This window comes from Silene latifolia, chromosome 1 (assembly GCF_048544455.1).
Source record: "Silene latifolia isolate original U9 population chromosome 1, ASM4854445v1, whole genome shotgun sequence".
In the NCBI taxonomy this organism is placed as follows: Eukaryota; Viridiplantae; Streptophyta; class Magnoliopsida; order Caryophyllales; family Caryophyllaceae; genus Silene; species Silene latifolia.
In genome coordinates this window covers 197,825,904-197,844,084 of record NC_133526.1, presented here as the reverse complement: position 1 = coordinate 197,844,084, position 18,181 = coordinate 197,825,904, and the positions used below count along the sequence as shown (strand labels likewise).

The 18,181-nt window shown below is 43.8% G+C and overlaps 1 protein-coding gene across 1 annotated transcript; it reads left to right on the top strand.

Annotated features, from left to right (window-relative positions):
• Positions 1-220: 220 nt before the first annotated feature.
• On the top strand, positions 221-6,273 carry LOC141616856 (ATP-dependent zinc metalloprotease FTSH 7, chloroplastic-like). The gene is made up of 13 exons (XM_074434016.1): positions 221-1,101; positions 1,193-1,258; positions 1,353-1,484; positions 1,558-1,623; positions 2,049-2,234; positions 2,332-2,418; positions 2,506-2,619; positions 2,716-2,840; positions 2,929-3,037; positions 3,184-3,309; positions 3,718-4,038; positions 4,113-4,236; positions 5,636-6,273. Exons 1-13 carry the CDS (start codon positions 328-330, stop codon positions 5,770-5,772), a joined length of 2,367 nt encoding a protein of 788 aa, XP_074290117.1. The 5' UTR covers positions 221-327; the 3' UTR covers positions 5,773-6,273.
• The last annotated feature ends 11,908 nt before the right edge of the window (positions 6,274-18,181 follow it).

The window sequence follows — 18,181 nt, the reverse complement described above, 5'->3', positions numbered from 1 at the left end:
AAATTATAAAAGTTAGATGTTTTTAATATACTTGTAAAGACGAATCAAATAAGATCCAACATGAATATATTTTCACTTACGTATTGAAAGAAAATTGATAGTAAATATTCACTTGTGAATAGTGTGTAAAATAGAAAATGACCGTGTGAAATTGAATGGAGGGAGTAAAAATCCACAAAAAACAGTTCAAAAGGGCAAGGTGGCACGTCAACAATTTGAACACCCGTAGTTTCCCTCTCAATTCAGATGAAAGAAGTAAATTGTTAATTTTCCAACGGTCGTATGAACCTAGAAATCCCCAATTTCTAGGGTTCTACAGTTTCCGACATGGAATCAATTATTCACAAATCATTAATCTACACTAAATTAAACTCAAATTATTACTGCAATGGACCAATCTACTTACGTAGTTCTTCAAATTTCGCTCTAAATTACACTTCCTCTCAAGCATCAAACTGCTTTCCTCAAATTAGGGTTTCAAAATTCGGGGATTTCATGAATTCACGGAATCGAAAAGAGCAAATTACCACTCGAACTCGCGCTCAGGAAAACCCTACTTATCCGTCAAATTCGTCGCCGGAAAACACTGATTCTCCGCCGCCGCTGCCGCCGGAGATGGAGAAGAGAGAGAAAGATGAAGAGGGTAAAGGCCAGGGAAAATGGAGGTGGAGGTGGCAGTGGAAGCCATTGATTCAAGGTGAAGAAATTAGCTTACTAGCTTTTCAATTAGGGTTTATAATGTTAGTATTTCGGTTTCTTAGACTCGATATTCCGATAGCGGGGTCCGAGCCTCGACCTCTACCGATTCCCGTACCGTATAGTGAGTTTTTGAGTAAGATTGATAGTAATCAAGTTGAAAAAGTGGAAATTAATGGTGTGGATACGTTGTTTAAGTTGAGGAGTGATGAGAAGATTGGAGTGAGTAGCATTCAGGACTGCGAAACGATGTCATTGTTGACAGGTGTGGCGCCATTGAAGAGGGTAGTGTATAGTACTACTAGACCAGCTGATATACAGGCACCTTATCAGAAGATGTTTGATAATGGGGTTAGTTTCGGGTCCTCTGAGAATCGGTTTGGCGAGTTTTTGCATTCTGCTGTGGTACATTGCTTTACCTCTGGCTACTGATTGGTTTTTTTGGTTACTGTAGAATTATATGTAATGAATAATGATGATTATTTTGGCTTTGCAGATGACTTTGTTCTATATTATGATCGTAACTGGAGTAATTGAAAAAATACATGACCGCTTTTCAACCGTATGACACTTCATTAACTCGAAAATATTGGTATATAGTAGTAAATGTGGTTATTTTTACCTTTCCATGGATTGACGGTCGTTAATATGTGAAGATGACGGGTCAGATTAAAGTACGTAAATCAGATAGCTCTGATGGTGCAAAAGACTCGAAGTCAGGAACAAGCGTTACCTTTGCAGATGTGGCCGGTGTCGATGAGGCCAAAGAGGAATTAGAAGAAATTGTGGTATGTGTTTGAACTATAAAATGAAACTGTGTATATGGAAAACTGTGGAAATATCATTTTGTATATTGGGCAGGAATTCTTGAGGAACCCGGACAAGTACATACGACTTGGAGCTCGTTCTCCTCGTGGTGTTTTACTGGTGAGTGGAGTAATTCACTGAGTATTATATTGTAGTGTGACTAAAGACCGTCCTATTGTAAGAGGAAAAGCTTGTACAAATTGGACATACATTGTTCTATTAAATATCATTTGACTCTACGTGATATAATATTCAATAACTGATTAGCCTTTCCTTATCTGATTATTCTAAGAAACTATCTATTTTCATCACTATTTGTAAAAGTAATTTGGGTAGTATACTAAAACCTTTAGTTCAGACTTGAGACCGGATAATTCATTACTTATCTTTAGCGTTCCTTGTTATACTTTTTGTACTTGTTACCCTTCAGGATGTGTCTTCATTCGTGCTCGAGAAATATTGGCCTTTTCTACATGTAGTCTTTGAAATTGTGTTAGTTGTTAACCTTAATATCTTACCAGTCCTCTGACGACATCAACTCACAGGTGGGTCTTCCTGGGACAGGCAAGACTCTTCTGGCGAAGGCTGTTGCGGGAGAAGCAGGAGTTTCATTTGTTAGCTGTTCCGGTAGTCAGTTTGTGGAACTATATTCTGGCATGGGAGCATCCCGAGTCCGAGACCTATTTGCTGAAGCAAAGAAAATAGCTCCGTCAATCATTTTTATTGATGAGGTAAGATTAAAGGCCTGCTGTCCTGAACTCCTGATGAAAGTTTGCATCTGAATTTTTTTCATCTAGGGGTTTGATATAACACTGAAATTCTTCACAGATAGATGCAGTTGCAAAAATACGTAATGGAAGATTACAAAGTTCAAGCAACGATGAGAGAGATCAGACACTGAACCAGCTACTCACAGTAATTCATTTGCTGATTCTATGGTCAGCTTCTGAAACGCTCAATGCAGATTTTAATTGGTTTATTGTTCTACACCTTACCTTGCAGGAGATGGATGGGTTTGACAGCAGCTCTACCGTGATTGTTCTTGGAGCAACTAATCGTGTTGATGTCTTAGATCCTGCTGTTCTTAGACCTGGAAGATTTGATCGAGTGGTTCAGGTCTGTCTTGTGATGGTTCTTTGTCTGGTGTTTTGGTTGTAATATTCTATAGATCTTTTGACTTACAAGCTTTCAGTATAACCATGTACTTTTCAGGTAGAAACACCAGATAGGATAGGGAGGTTAGCTATATTAAATGTACATGCTTCCAAGAAAAATATTCCTCTAACAGAAGATGTTGACCTCAATGCTATTGCCACCATGACAACCGGTTTCACAGGGTATCGACTTGTGTAGTTACGTTGTTTCAATCTCATCATTACTTAGCTTCATTTTTTTTCTAATGCACACTATTGAAACATATTTCAGGGCTGATCTCGCAAATTTAGTAAATGAAGCTGCGTTGTTAGCTGGTAGGCAAAATAAAGTCGTAGTGGAGAAAATAGATTTTATTCAAGCATTTGAGCGGTCAATAGCGGTATAGACCTTTCTACCTCAGTTGCTCCTTTTTCGTGCCTTTTTGGTCCATGTTTGTGGCTTGGTTAATGTGCCAATATTTGTCCCAAACAGTATAAGCATTTAATTCTAATGAGATTCATAGTTGCACTGAATCAACTATTGTAGGGAATAGAGAAAAAGACAGCCAAATTAAACGGAATTGAGAAGGCTGTTGTAGCACGTCATGAGGCTGGGCATGCAGTGGCAGGGACTGCTGTTGCGAATTTACTCCCAGGCCAGCCCCGAGTGCAGGTAAAGGCATCTTCACTTCTTTCTTCATAGTTTTGTGGTTATGACGTGTACAAGGTGGCAACACTACAATTCATATGCTTTTCGACTTGACGCCCTACGATGCATTCATTCACGTCTTTCACGATTAATCTGGTTGCTGACCGCATTTTAGTCATAATTTCTATAAATGTCATGGTTGAATTCAGAAAGATTCATGTTTGTGGTGACTTTGAAATTTGTTTAAATTAGAATAGTAATTGTGCAAGCAAGTAGACGGTAGGCTTTTATGAGTCTGAAAACCAATGTTTATACTTGTATCTGTACTTGTCAAACCTTTGAAATATTATACAGTATTATATACTTTTATCTTAGAGCTGATGAAGAATTCTTTAATACCATCTTTTTTGCTTTTGGCTGTTTTTAAACCAGAAGCTGAGCATATTACCCAGATCTGGAGGTACAATGGGTTTTACATACACCCCTCCCACGGATGAAGAGAGATACCTTCTTTTCGTTGATGAACTTCGAGGACGATTAGTTACTCTTCTTGGAGGACGTGCTGCAGAAGAATTTGCTTATGCAGGACGTGTATTGACAGGTGCACTTGATGATATAAGGAGAGCAACCGACATGGCGTATAAAGCGATTGCCGAATATGGCCTGAGTCAAACTATTGGTCCTGTGTCTGTAGCAACACTATCTGCTGGTGGAATTAATGGTTCTGGAGCTTTACCTTGGGCAAGGGATCAGGTTTGCCGTGTTCACCTCTTCGAGTCGTGGAATCTTTTACAGAACAAAAACTAATTTAATTCTGATATTAACAGGGGCATGTTGTTGATCTTGTTCAAAGGGAGGTAAAATCACTACTGCAGTCAGCACTTGACGTGGCATTATGTGTTATATGTGCAAATGCTTCTGTTTTGGAAGGACTGGGTGCTCATTTGGAAGGTAATATCTCTGTTGCACTCCAATTTTCTGTCTTCTTAGATGTATTAACTTCTTAGATGTAATATCCCTTAAATTTTACTTCGGTTTTCAAATCTTTATTCTCGATTTAAATTTGAAGTTTTTATAAAAGAAATCCGGACTTTGATTTTAAAAACCTATAAGTTTGCCTTGACTTTGTATTATGCTTCACTCTCCCTTTGGTTTTTCATTTTTCCTTTCTTTTTTGTTCGCATTTTGAGGTGTGCGTTCACCCATGCACGGTTCTAAAGGATGATTCATGTGAGCTGACCCCAAACCATTTTGGAATTAAGGCTCTGATGATGTTGTTGTTGCTCATCTTTCACCATTAATCTCTCAAATATATGTAATCCTACGATGTCAAATCTATCGTGTCTGATTTATTAATCTCTCCAATGTCTGTAATCATTATTTAAAGAATACTGTAATTATTGTATTTGTGAGAAATTACAGGTCAACATTAACCAAAGTCAAAGTGGGTAAAGTTATGGGACGGAATTATAAACTACCTATAAATTTCTTACTGATACAAGTCTATCGCATATCTTATGCCTGTGTGGGTATATGTGTTGATTATCTTTATCTTTGACTGGCCAACTGTCTAACTTGGCCAACTGTATAACTGAGTACATGATCATGCCAGTCTCAATATCGAGGCTTCACCTAGGTGGATGCCATGTCAGTGGCTGTCATGTGGTGGTTGATTTTGCTAATTCTGATGATGGCATGGACCACATGGTGTTATATTTCGTACATTACTCGCTCCGTTCAGTTCATTCACTATATTTGCTTTTATATCACACAAAATCTCATTATAGACGGCACATATCCGTCTATAACTAAAGACGGGCCAAATACAATACCACATTCTTAATAGGACAAGCAAGAAGTGGGGTGGTGGGGGCCAAAAATGTCACCACTTTCAAGCTATTTGACCCGTCTTTAGATATAGACGGATATATCCGTCTATAGTAAGACTAGCTGGTTGTATCATGGTCTTAGACTTTTGGGAGAGAATATATGTGAGGGACTTATGTGGCCCATACATGAAAGTTCTTTTGTGTTATTTGTTACCTAGAACCATGGTTACCAGTTTCGCTATGAATACGCCCTTACCGATTCGCAATTCGCTCTTATAAAATGTGTGTTAATGCGTATTTTCAGTAAGCAACTTGATAGAATTTGCTTTTGGTGATTCACGATTCGTAGGGTACCAAGCGAATCTGGTAACCATGCCTAGAACAGCCGTAATTGATTGATTTGAACATCCTTCAGAGGAATTTGTCAATGTCATTAATCCATGTAAATTTGATTGTTATGCATAATCTGTAAATTCATGGTTTGTGACGTCATAGCTTTGTCAAACCTGTGTTTTATGCAGCGAACGAGAAGGTAGAAGGTGAAGAGCTGGAAGAGTGGTTGAAACTGGTTGTTGCTCCTACTGAACTTTCACTTTTTGTTCAAGGCAAAGAAGAGCCTTTCCTTCCACCACAACCATTTCCTGAAAACCAACTATAGCATTCTATTTGACATGACTCCCAAACACGGCTATGAGAATACGTAGAATAGGCTTTTGATCAGCCATCTCATTGGCTATTTTGCTCTAATTACATCCTTTCCCCTTATTGTATGGGGTATTGAGTGCAAATTTTTCAACTGCACTCTGGAATTATTATCTTTTGACATTAACAGCAGCCTGCACAGAATAGAAGGTCCGAAAATAGCAAGTCCCACTGCCTTCAGTTCGACCATCTCAACTGCTTGTAGAAGAACAACAAAGATTAGATTTATTAGGCTTATTATCTTTTGACATTGACAGCGGCTTGGAATTATTATCCTTTTTTGACATTGAGAGCAGCCTGCACAGAACAGAAGGTCCGAAAATGGCAGGTTCTGCCATCGTCAGTTAGACCATCTCAGCTGCTTCTAGGGAACATCAGAGATTAGATTTGTATGTGTATGTACTGACAAATACTTGCATGTATGGAATCCTGAAAAACCGTGTATTATACACTTCAATTTCAGCCGTTCGGGAGGTCGTACCGGACCCGGTTTCTTTTTCTCCCTGTTTTTCAATCACGCATCCTACCTCATTTCAGGAGTTAACCTGTTCGATTTCAGCCTCAAATAACGAGCTTTAACGCATTTTTCACGATAATCCGAGTTTCGGCGAATGCTGGTTTCTGACACACCGGCACCCCCAAATGTCTTCCGTTGGTGCTCAAATTTCGCGGCGCCGCTTTATTTGACCCCAGGAACATTCTATGCGATTTCCAGAGAATTTTGTTCCGGGACCCTGGAATCCCGAAAAACCGTGTATATTATACACTTCAATTTCGGCTGTTCGGGAGGTCGTACCGGACCCGGTTCCTTTTTCTCCCTGCTCTTCAATCACGCGTCCTACCTTATTTCAGGAGTTAACCTGTTCGATTTCAGCCTCAAATAACGAGCTTTAACGCATTTTTCACGATAATCCGAGTTTCGACGAATGCTAGTTTCTGGCACACCGGCACCCCCAAATGTCTTCCGTTGCTGCTCAAATTTTGCGTGGCCGCTTTATCTGACCCCAGGAACTTTCTATGCGATTTCCGGAGAATTTTTTTCCGGGACCCCGGAATCCCGAAAAACCGTGTAATATACACTTCAATTTCAGCCGTTCGGGAGGTCGTACCGGACCCGGTTTCTTTTTCTCCCTGTTCTTCAATCACGCGTCCTACCTCATTTCAGGAGTTAACCTGTTCGATTTCAGCCTCAAATAACGATCTTTAACGCATTTTTCACGATAATCCGAGTTTCGGCGAATGCTGGTTTCTGACACACCGACACCCCAAATGTCTTCCGTTGGTGCTCAAATTTCGCGTGGCCGCTTTATCTGACCCCAGGAACTTTCTATGCGATTTCCAGAGAATTTTGTTCCGGGACCCCGGAATCCCGAAAAACCGTGTATTATACACTTCAATTTCACTGTTTAAGAGGTCGTCGGACCGGTTTCTTTTTCTCCTGTTTTTCAATCACGCGTCCTACCTCATTTTAGGAGTTAACTTTGTTCGATTTCACCTCAAATAACGAGCTTTAACGCATTTTTCACGATAATCCGAGTTTCGGCGAATCTTTGGTTTACGCACACCGCACCGCCAAATGTCTTCCGTTGGTGCTCAAATTTTGCGTGGCCGCTTTATCGACCCCAGGAACTTTCTATGCGATTTCCGGAGAATTTTGTTTCGGAACCCCGAATCCCGAAAAACCGTGTATTATACACTTCAATTTCGGTGTTCGGGAGGTCGTACCGGACCCGGTTTCTTTTTCTCCCAGTTTTTCAATCACGCGTCCTACCTCATTTCAGGAGTTAACATGTTCGATTTCAGCCTAAAATAACGAGCTTTAACGCATTTTTAACGATAATCCGAGTTTCGGCGAATCCTGGTTTCTGGCACACCGGCACCCCCAAATGTCTTCCGTTGGTGCTCAAATTTTGCGTGACCGCTTTATCTGACCCCAGGAACATTCTATGCGATTTCCGGAGAATTTTGTTTCGGGACCCCGGAATCCCGAAAAACCGTGTATTATATATACTCTTCAATTTCGGCCGTTCGGGAGGTCGTACCGGACCCGGTTTCTTTTTCTCCCTGCTCTTCAATCACGTGTCCTACCTCATTTCAGGAGTTAACCTGTTCGATTTCAGCCTCAAATAACGAGCTTTAACGCATTTTTCACGATAATCCGAGTTTCGGCGAATCCTGAATTCTGGCACACCGGCACCCGCAAATGTCTTCCGTTGGTGCTCAAATTTTGCGTGACCGCTTTATCTGACCCCAGGAACATTCTATGCGATTTCCGGAGAATTTTGTTCCGGGACCCCGGAATCCCGAAAAACCGTGTATTATACACTTCAATTTCGGCCGTTCGGGAGGTCGTACCGGACCCGGTTTCTTTTTCACCTTGCTCTTCAATCACGCGTCCTACCTCATTTCAGGAGTTAACCTGTTCGATTTCAGCCTCAAATAACGAGCTTTAACGCATTTTTCACGATAATCCGAGTTTCGGCGAATCTTTGGTTTACGCACACCGCACCCCCAAATGTCTTCCGTTGGTGCTCAAATTTTGCGTGGCCGCTTTATCGACCCCAGGAACTTTCTATGCGATTTCCGGAGAAGTTTGTTCCGGGACCCCGAATCCGAAAAACCGTGTATTATACACTTCAATTTCGTACTGTTCGGGAGGTCGTACCGGACCCGGTTTCTTTTTCTCCCTGTTCTTCAATCACGCGTCCTACCTCATTTCAGGAGTTAACCCGTTCGATTTCACCTCAAATAACGAGCTTTAACGCATTTTCACGATAATCCGAGTTTCGCGAATGAATCTTTGGTTTTTGGCACACCGCACGCCAAATGTCTTACGTTGGTGCTCAAATTTCGCGTGGCCGCTTTATCTGACCCCAGGAACTTTCTATGCGATTTCCGGAGAATTTTGTTCCGGGACCCCGGAATCCCGAAAAACCGTGTATTATACACTTCAATTTCGGCTGTTCGGGAGGTCGTACCGGACCCGGTTCCTTTTTCTCCCTGCTCTTCAATCACGCGTCCTACCTTATTTCAGGAGTTAACCTGTTCGATTTCAGCCTCAAATAACGAGCTTTAACGCATTTTTCACGATAATCCGAGTTTCGGCGAATCCTGGTTTCTGGCACACCGGCACCCCCAAATGTCTTCCGTTGGTGCTCAAATTTTGCGTGACCGCTTTATCTGACCCCAGGAACTTTATATGCGATTTCCGGAGAATTTTGTTCCGGGACCCCGGAATCCCGAAAAACCGTGTATTATACTCTTCAATTTCGGCCGTTCGGGAGGTCGTACTGGACCCGGTTTCTTTTTCTCCCTGTTCATCAATCACGCGTCCTACCTCATTTCAGGAGTTAACCTGTTCGATTTCAGCCTCAAATAACGAGCTTTAACGCATTTTTCACGATAATCCGAGTTTCGGCGAATCCTGGTTTCTGGCACACCGGCACCCCCAAATGTCTTCCGTTGGTGCTCAAATTTTGCGTGACCGCTTTATCTGACCCCAGGAACATTCTATGCGATTTCCGGAGAATTTTGTTCCGGGACCCCGGAATCCCGAAAAACCGCGTATTATCTCTTCAATTTCGGTCGTTCGGGAGGTCGTACCGGACCCGGTTTCTTTTTCTCCCCGCTCTTCAATCACGCGTCCTACCTCATTTCAGGAGTTAACCTGTTCTATTTCAGCCTCAAATAACGAGCTTTAACGCATTTTTCACGATAATCCGAGTTTCGCGAATCTTTGGTTTCTCGCACACCGGCACCCCCAAATGTCTTCCGTTGGTGCTCAAATTTTGCGTGGCGCTTTATCGACTCCGGAACTTTCTATGCGATTTCCGGAGAATTTTGTTCCGGGACCGAATCCCGAAAAAACCGTGTATTATATACACTTCAATTTCAGCCGTTCGGGAGGTCGTACCGGACCCGGTTTCTTTTTCTCCCAGTTTTTCAATCACGCGTCCTACCTCATTTCAGGAGTTAACATGTTCGATTTCAGCCTCAAATAACGAGCTTTAACGCATTTTTCACGATAATCCGAGTTTCGGCGAATCCTGGTTTCTGGCACACCGGCACCCCCAAATATCTTCCGTTGGTGCTCAAATTTTGCGTGACCGCTTTATCTGACCCCAGGAACATTCTATGCGATTTCCGGAGAATTTTGTTCCGGACCCCTAATCCCGAAAAACCGTGTATTATACTCTTTAATTTCGGCCGTTCGGAAGGTCGTACCGGACCCGGTTTCTTTTTCTCCCTGCTCTTCAATCACGCGTCCTACTTCATTTCAGGAGTTAACCTGTTCGATTTCAGCCTCAAATAACGAGCTTTAACGCATTTTTCACGATAATCCGAGTTTCGGCGAATCTTTGGTTTTTGGCACACCGCACGCCAAATGTCTTCCGTTGGTGCTCAAATTTTGCGTGGCCGCTTTATCGACCCCAGGAACTTTCTATGCGATTTCCGGAGAATTTTGTTCCGGACCCCGAATCCCGAAAAAAACCGTGTATAATACACTTAGATTTCACCGTTCGAGAGGTCGTCTGGGACCGGTTTCTTTTTCTCAGTTTTCAATCACGCGTCCTACCTCATTTCAGGAGTTCACATGTTCGATTTCAGCCTCAAATAACGAGCTTTAACGCATTTTTCACGATAATCCGAGTTTCGGCGAATCCTGGTTTCTGGCACACCGGCACCCCCAAATGTCTTCCGTTGGTGCTCAAATTTTGCGTGACCGCTTTATCTGACCCCAGGAACATTCTATGCGATTTCCGGAGAATTTTGTTCCGGGACCCCGGAATCCCGAAAAACCGTGTATTATATACACTTCAATTTCAGCCGTTCGGGAGGTAGTACCGGACCCGGTTTCTTTTTCTCCTTGTTCTTCAATCACGCGTCCTACCTCATTTCAGGAGTTAACCTGCTCGATTTCAGCCTCAAATAACGAGCTTTAACGCATTTTTCACGATAATCCGAGTTTCGGCGAATCTTTGGTTTACGCACACCGCACACCCCCAAATGTCTTCCGTTGGTGCTCAAATTTTGCGTGGCCGATTTATCTGACCCCAGGAACTTTCTATGCGATTTCCGGAGAATTTTGTTCCGGGACCCCGGAATCCCGAAAAACCGTGTATTATACACATCAATTTCAGCCGTTCGGGAGGTAGTACCGGACCCGGTTTCCTTTTCTCCCTGTTTTTCAATCACTCGTCCTACCTCAATACAGGAGTTAAGCTGTTCGATTTCAGCCTCAAATAACGAGCTTTAACGCATTTTTCACGATAATCCGTGTTTCGGCGAATGCTAGTTTCTGGCACACCGGCACCCCCAAATGTCTTCCGTTGGTGCTCAAATTTTGCGTGGCCGCTTTATCTGACCCCAGGAACTTTCTATGCGATTTACGGAGAACTTTGTTCCGGGACCTCGGAATCCCGAAAAACCGTGTATTATACACTTCAATTTCAGCCGTTCGGGAGGTCGTACCGGACCGGTTTCTTTTTCTCCCTGTTTTTTCAATCACGCGTCCTACCTCATTTCAGGAGTTAACATGTTCGATTTCAGCCTCAAATAACGAGGTTTAACGCATTTTTCACGATAATCCGAGTTTCGGCGAATCTTTGGTTTTTCGCACACCGGCACCCCCAAATGTCTTCCGTTGGTGCTCAAATTTTGCGTGGCCGCTTTATCGACCCCAGGAACTTTCTATGCGATTTCCGGAGAATTTTGTTCCGGACCCCGAATCTGAAAAACCGTGTATTATACACTTCAATTTCGGCCGTTCGGGAGGTCGTGCGGACCGGTTTCTTTTTCTCCCTGTTCTTCAATCACGCGTCCTACCTCATTTCAGAGTTAACTGTTCGATTTCACCTCAAATAACGAGCTTTAACGCATTTTTCACGATAATCCGAGTTTCGGTGAATGCTTTGGTTTTTGCACACCGCACGCCAAATGTCTTACGTTGGTGCTCAAATTTCGCGTGGCCGCTTTATCTGACCCCAGAACTTTCTATGTGATTTCCGGAGAATTTTGTTTCGGGACCCCGAATCCCGAAAAACCGTGTATTATACACTTCAATTTCGGTTTGTTCGGGAGGTCGTCTGCGGACCGGTTCCTTTTTCTCCTGCTCTTCAATCACGCGTCCTAGCTTATTTCAGGAGTTAACCTGTTCGATTTCAACCTCAAATAACGAGCTTTAACGCATTTTCACGATAATCCGAGTTTCGGCGAATCCTGGTTTTACGCACACCGGCACCCCCAAATGTCTTCCGTTGGTGCTCAAATTTTGCGTGGCCGCTTTATCGACCCCAGGAACTTTCTATGCGATTTCCGGAGAATTTTGTTCGGGACCCCTGAATCCCGAAAAACCGTGTATTATACTCTTCAATTTCGGCCGTTCGGGAGGTCGTAAATCGGACCCGGTTTCTTTTTCTCCCTGTTCATCAATCACGCGTCCTACCTCATTTCAGGAGTTAACTGTTCGATTTCACCTCAAATAACGAGCTTTAACGCATTTTTCACGATAATCCGAGTTTCGGCGAATCTGGTTTCGCACACCGCACCCCCAAATGTCTTCCGTTGGTGCTCAAATTTTGCGTGACCGCTTTATCGACCCCAGGAACTTTATATGCGATTTCCGGAGAATTTTGTTCCGGACCCCTAATCCCGAAAAACGTGTATTATACTCTTCAATTTCGGCCGTTCCGGAGGTCGTCATTGGACCCGGTTTCTTTTTCTCCTGTTCATCAATCACGCGTCCTACCTCATTTCGGAGTTAACCCGTTCGATTTCACCTCAAATAACGAGCTTTAACGCATTTTCACGATAATCCGAGTTTCGGCGAATCTTTGGTTTCGCACACCGGCACCCCCAAATGTCTTCCGTTGGTGCTCAAATTTTGCGTGGCCGCTTTATCGACCCCATGAACTTTCTATGCGATTTCCGGAGAATTTTGTTTCGGGACCCCGAATCCCGAAAAACCGTGTATTATACACTTCAATTTCACTAGTTCGGGAGGTCGTACCGGACCCGGTTTCTTTTTCTCCCAGTTTTTCAATCACGCGTCCTACCTCATTTCAGGAGTTAACATGTTCGATTTCAGCCTCAAATAACGAGCTTTAACGCATTTTCACGATAATCCGAGTTTCGGCGAATCTGGTTTCGCACACCGACACCCCCAAATGTCTTCCGTTGGTGCTCAAATTTTGCGTGGCCGCTTTATCGACCCCAGGAACTTTCTATGCGATTTCCGGAGAATTTTGTTTCGGGACCCCGAATCCCGAAAAACCGTGTATTATACACTTCAATTTCACCGTTCGGGAGGTCGTCTGACCCGGTTTCTTTTTCTCCCTGTTCTTCAATCACGCGTCCTACCTCATTTCAGGAGTTAACCTGTTCGATTTCAACCTCAAATAACGAGCTTTAACGCATTTTTCACGATAATCCGAGTTTCGGCGAATCTTTGTTTACGCACACCGCACCCCCAAATGTCTTCCGTTGGTGCTCAAATTTTGCGTGGCCGCTTTATCTGACCCCATGAACTTTCTATGCGATTTATGGAGAATTTTGTTCCGGGACCTCGGAATCCCGAAAAACCTTGTATTATACACTTCAATTTCAGCCGTTCGGGAGGTCGTACCGGACCGGTTTCTTTTTCTCCCTGTTTTTTCAATCACGCGTCCTACCTCATTTCAGGAGTTAACATGTTCGATTTCAGCCTCAAATAACGAGGTTTAACGCATTTTTCACGATAATCCGAGTTTCGGCGAATCTTTGGTTTACGCACACCGGCACCCCAAATGTCTTCCGTTGGTGCTCAAATTTTGCGTGGCCGCTTTATCGACCCCGGAACTTTCTATGTGATTTCCGGAGAATTTTGTTCCGGACCCCGGAATACCGAAAAACCGTGTATTATACACTTCAATTTCGGCCGTTCGGGAGGTCGTCTGGGACCCGGTTTCTTTTTTTCTCCTGTTCTTCAATCACGCGTCCTACCTCATTTCAGGAGTTAACTGTTCGATTTCACCTCAAATAACGAGCTTTAACGCATTTTTCACGATAATCAGAGTTTCGGCGAATCTTTGGTTTTTGGCACACCGGCACGCCAAATGTCTTACGTTGGTGCTCAAATTTCGCGTGGCCGCTTTATCTGACCCCAGGAACTTTCTATGCGATTTCCGGAGAATTTTGTTCCGGAACCCCGGAATCCCGAAAAACCGTGTATTATACACTTCAATTTCGACTGCTCGGGAGGTCGTCTCGGGACCGGTTCCTTTTTCTCCTGCTCTTCAATCACGCGTCCTACCTTATTTCGGGAGTTAACCTGTTCGATTTCAACCTCAAATAACGAGCTTTAACGCATTTTTCACGATAATCAGAGTTTCGGCGAATCTGGTTTTTACGCACACCGGCACCCCCAAATGTCTTCCGTTGGTGCTCAAATTTTGCGTGACCGCTTTATCGACCCCGGGGAACTTTATATGCGATTTCCGAGAATTTTGTTCGGGACCCCTAAATCCCGAAAAACCATGTATTATACTCTTCAATTTCGGCCGTTCGGGAGGTCGTCGGGACCCGTTTCTTTTTCTCCTGTTCATCAATCACGCGTCCTACCTCATTTCGGGAGTTAACTGTTCGATTTCGACCTCAAATAACGAGCTTTAACGCATTTTCACGATAATCCGAGTTTCGGCGAATCTGGTTTTACGGCACACCGGCACCCCCAAATTTCTTCCGTTGGTGCTCAAATTTTGCGTGACCGCTTTATCGACCCCAGGAACTTTATATGCGATTTCCGGAGAATTTTGTTCCGGACCCCGAATCCGAAAAACCGTGTATTATACTCTTCAATTTCGGCCGTTCGGGAGGTCGTACTGGACCCGGTTTCTTTTTCTCCCTGTTCATCAATCACGCGTCCTACCTCATTTCAGGAGTTAACCTGTTCGATTTCAGCCTCAAATAACGAGCTTTAACGCATTTTCACGATAATCAGAGTTTCGGCGAATCTTTGGTTTCGCACACCGCACCCCCAAATGTCTTCCGTTGGTGCTCAAATTTTGCGTGGCCGCTTTATCGACCCCATGAACTTTCTATGCGATTTCCGGAGAATTTTGTTCCGGGACCCCGAATCCCGAAAAACCGTGTATTATACACTTCAATTTCGGCCGTTCGGAGGTCGTCTTAGGACCGGTTTCTTTTTCTCCCAGTTTTTCAATCACGCGTCCTACCTCATTTCAGGAGTTAACATGTTCGATTTCAGCCTCAAATAACGAGCTTTAACGCATTTTTCACGATAATCCGAGTTTCGGCGAATCCTGGTTTCTGGCACACCGGCACCCCCAAATGTCTTCCGTTGGTGCTCAAATTTTGCGTGACCGCTTTATCTGACCCCAGGAACATTCTATGCGATTTCCGGAGAATTTTGTTCCGGGACCCCGGAATCCCGAAAAACCGTGTATTATACTCTTTAATTTCGGCCGTTCGGAAGGTCGTACCGGACCCGGTTTCTTTTTCTCCCTGCTCTTCAATCACGCGTCCTACTTCATTTCAGGAGTTAACCTGTTCGATTTCGACCTCAAATAACGAGCTTTAACGCATTTTCACGATAATCAGAGTTTCGGCGAATCTTTGGTTTCTTCGCACACCGGCACCCCCAAATGTCTTCCGTTGGTGCTCAAATTTTGCGTGGCCGCTTTATCTGACCCCAGGAACTTTCTATGCGATTTCCGGAGAATTTTGTTCCGGGACCTCGGAATCCCGAAAAACCTTGTATTATACACTTCAATTTCGGTAGTTCGGGAGGTCGTCGGACCGGTTTCTTTTTCTCCTGTTTTTTTTCAATCACGCGTCCTACCTCATTTCAGGAGTTAACATGTTCGATTTCACCTCAAATAACGAGGTTTAACGCATTTTCACGATAATCAGAGTTTCGGCGAATCTTTGGTTTACGCACACCGCACCCCCAAATGTCTTCCGTTGGTGCTCAAATTTTGCGTGGCCGCTTTATCGACCCCAGGAACTTTCTATGCGATTTCCGGAGAATTTTGTTCCGGGACCGGAATCCCGAAAAACCGTGTATTATACACTTCAATTTCGACCGTTCGGGAGGTCGTCTGGGACCGGTTTCTTTTTCTCCTGTTCTTCAATCACGCGTCCTACCTCATTTCGGAGTTAACTTTGTTCGATTTCAGCCTCAAATAACGAGCTTTAACGCATTTTCACGATAATCAGAGTTTCGGCGAATCTTGGTTTTTGGCACACCGCACGCCAAATGTCTTCCGTTGGTGCTCAAATTTTGCGTGGCCGCTTTATCGACCCCAGGAACTTTCTATGCGATTTCCGGAGAATTTTGTTCCGGGACCCCGGAATCTTAAAAAACCGTGTATTATACACTTCAATTTCATTTGTTCGGAGGTCGTCTGGACCGGTTCCTTTTTCTCCTGTTTTCAATCACGCGTCCTACCTTATTTCAGGAGTTAACCTGTTCGATTTCAGCCTCAAATAACGAGCTTTAACGCATTTTCACGATAATCAGGAGTTTCGGCGAATCTGGTTTTCACGCACACCGCACCCCCAAATGTCTTCCGTTGGTGCTCAAATTTTGCGTGACCGCTTTATCGACCCCGGAACTTTATATGCGATTTCCGGATAATTTTGTTCCGGGACCCCGGAATCCCGAAAAACCATGTATTATACTCTTCAATTTCGGCCGTTCGGGAGGTCGTCTTTGGACCCGGTTTTTTTTCTCCCTGTTTTTCAATCACGCGTCCTACCTCATTTCAGGAGTTAACCTGTTCGATTTCAACCTCAAATAACGAGCTTTAACGCATTTTCACGATAATCAGAGTTTCGTGAATCTGGTTTTCGGCACACCGCACCCCCAAATATCTTCCGTTGGTGCTCAAATTTTGCGTGACCGCTTTATCTGACCCCAGGAACTTTATATGCGATTTCCGGAGAATTTTGTTCCGGGACCCCGGAATCCCGAAAAACCGTGTAATTATACACATCAATTTCAGCCGTTCGGGAGGTAGTACCGGACCCGGTTTCCTTTTCTCCCTGTTTTTCAATCACTCGTCCTACCTCAATACAGGAGTTAAGCTGTTCGATTTCAGCCTCAAATAACGAGCTTTAACGCATTTTCACGATAATCAGTGTTTCGCGAATGCTTGTTTACGCACACCGGCACCCCCAAATGTCTTCCGTTGGTGCTCAAATTTTGCGTGGCCGCTTTATCTGACCCCAGGAACTTTCTATGCGATTTACGGAGAATTTTGTTCCGGGACCTCGGAATCCCGAAAAACCGTGTATTATACACTTCAATTTCAGCCATTCGGGAGGTCGTACCGGACCCGGTTTCTTTTTCTCCCAGTTTTTCAATCACGCGTCCTACCTCATTTCAGGAGTTAACATGTTCGATTTCAGCCTCAAATAACGAGCTTTAACGCATTTTTCACGATAATCCGAGTTTCGGCGAATCTTTGGTTTTACGCACACACCGCACCCCCAAATGTCTTCCGTTGGTGCTCAAATTTTGCGTGACCGCTTTATCTGACCCCAGGAACTTTATATGCGATTTCCGGATAATTTTGTTCCGGGACCCCGGAATCCCGAAAAACCATGTATTATACTCTTCAATTTCGGCCGTTCGGGAGGTCGTCTGGACCGGTTTCTTTTTCTCCTGTTTTTCAATCACGCGTCCTAGCTCATTTCAGGAGTTAACTTGTTCGATTTCAACCTCAAATAACGAGCTTTAACGCATTTTCACGATAATCAGTTTCGGCGAATCTTGGTTTTACGCACACCGCACCCCCAAATATCTTCCGTTGGTGCTCAAATTTTGCGTGACCGCTTTATCGACCCCAGGAACTTTATATGCGATTTCCGGAGAATTTTGTTCCGGGACACCGGAATCCCGAAAAACCGTGTATTATACACATCAATTTCGACCGTTCGGGAGGTAATCTGGACCCGGTTTCTTTTCTCCTGTTTTTTTCAATCACTCGTCCTACCTCATTTCAGGAGTTAACTTGTTCGATTTCAGCCTCAAATAACGAGCTTTAACGCATTTTCACGATAATCAGTGTTTCGGCGAATGCTTGTTTAACACCGGCACCCCCAAATGTCTTCCGTTGGTGCTCAAATTTTGCGTGGCCGCTTTATCTGACCCCAGGAACTTTCTATGCGATTTACGGAGAATTTTGTTCCGGGACCTCGGAATCCCGAAAAACCGTGTATTATACACTTCAATTTCGACCATTCGGGAGGTCGATGCGGACCGGTTTCTTTTTCTCCCTGTTTTTCAATCACGCGTCCTACCTCATTTCAGGAGTTAACATGTTCGATTTCAGCCTCAAATAACGAGCTTTAACGCATTTTCA

Coding starts and splice junctions, on each gene's coding strand:
- LOC141616856 (XM_074434016.1), top strand. CDS start 328: ATGGAATCAATTATTCACAAATCATTAATCTACACTAAATTAAACTCA. Junction 1,485..1,557: donor AGGAATTAGAAGAAATTGTG/GTATGTGTTTGA, acceptor TATATTGGGCAG/GAATTCTTGAGGAACCCGGA. Junction 4,039..4,112: donor TACCTTGGGCAAGGGATCAG/GTTTGCCGTGTT, acceptor TGATATTAACAG/GGGCATGTTGTTGATCTTGT.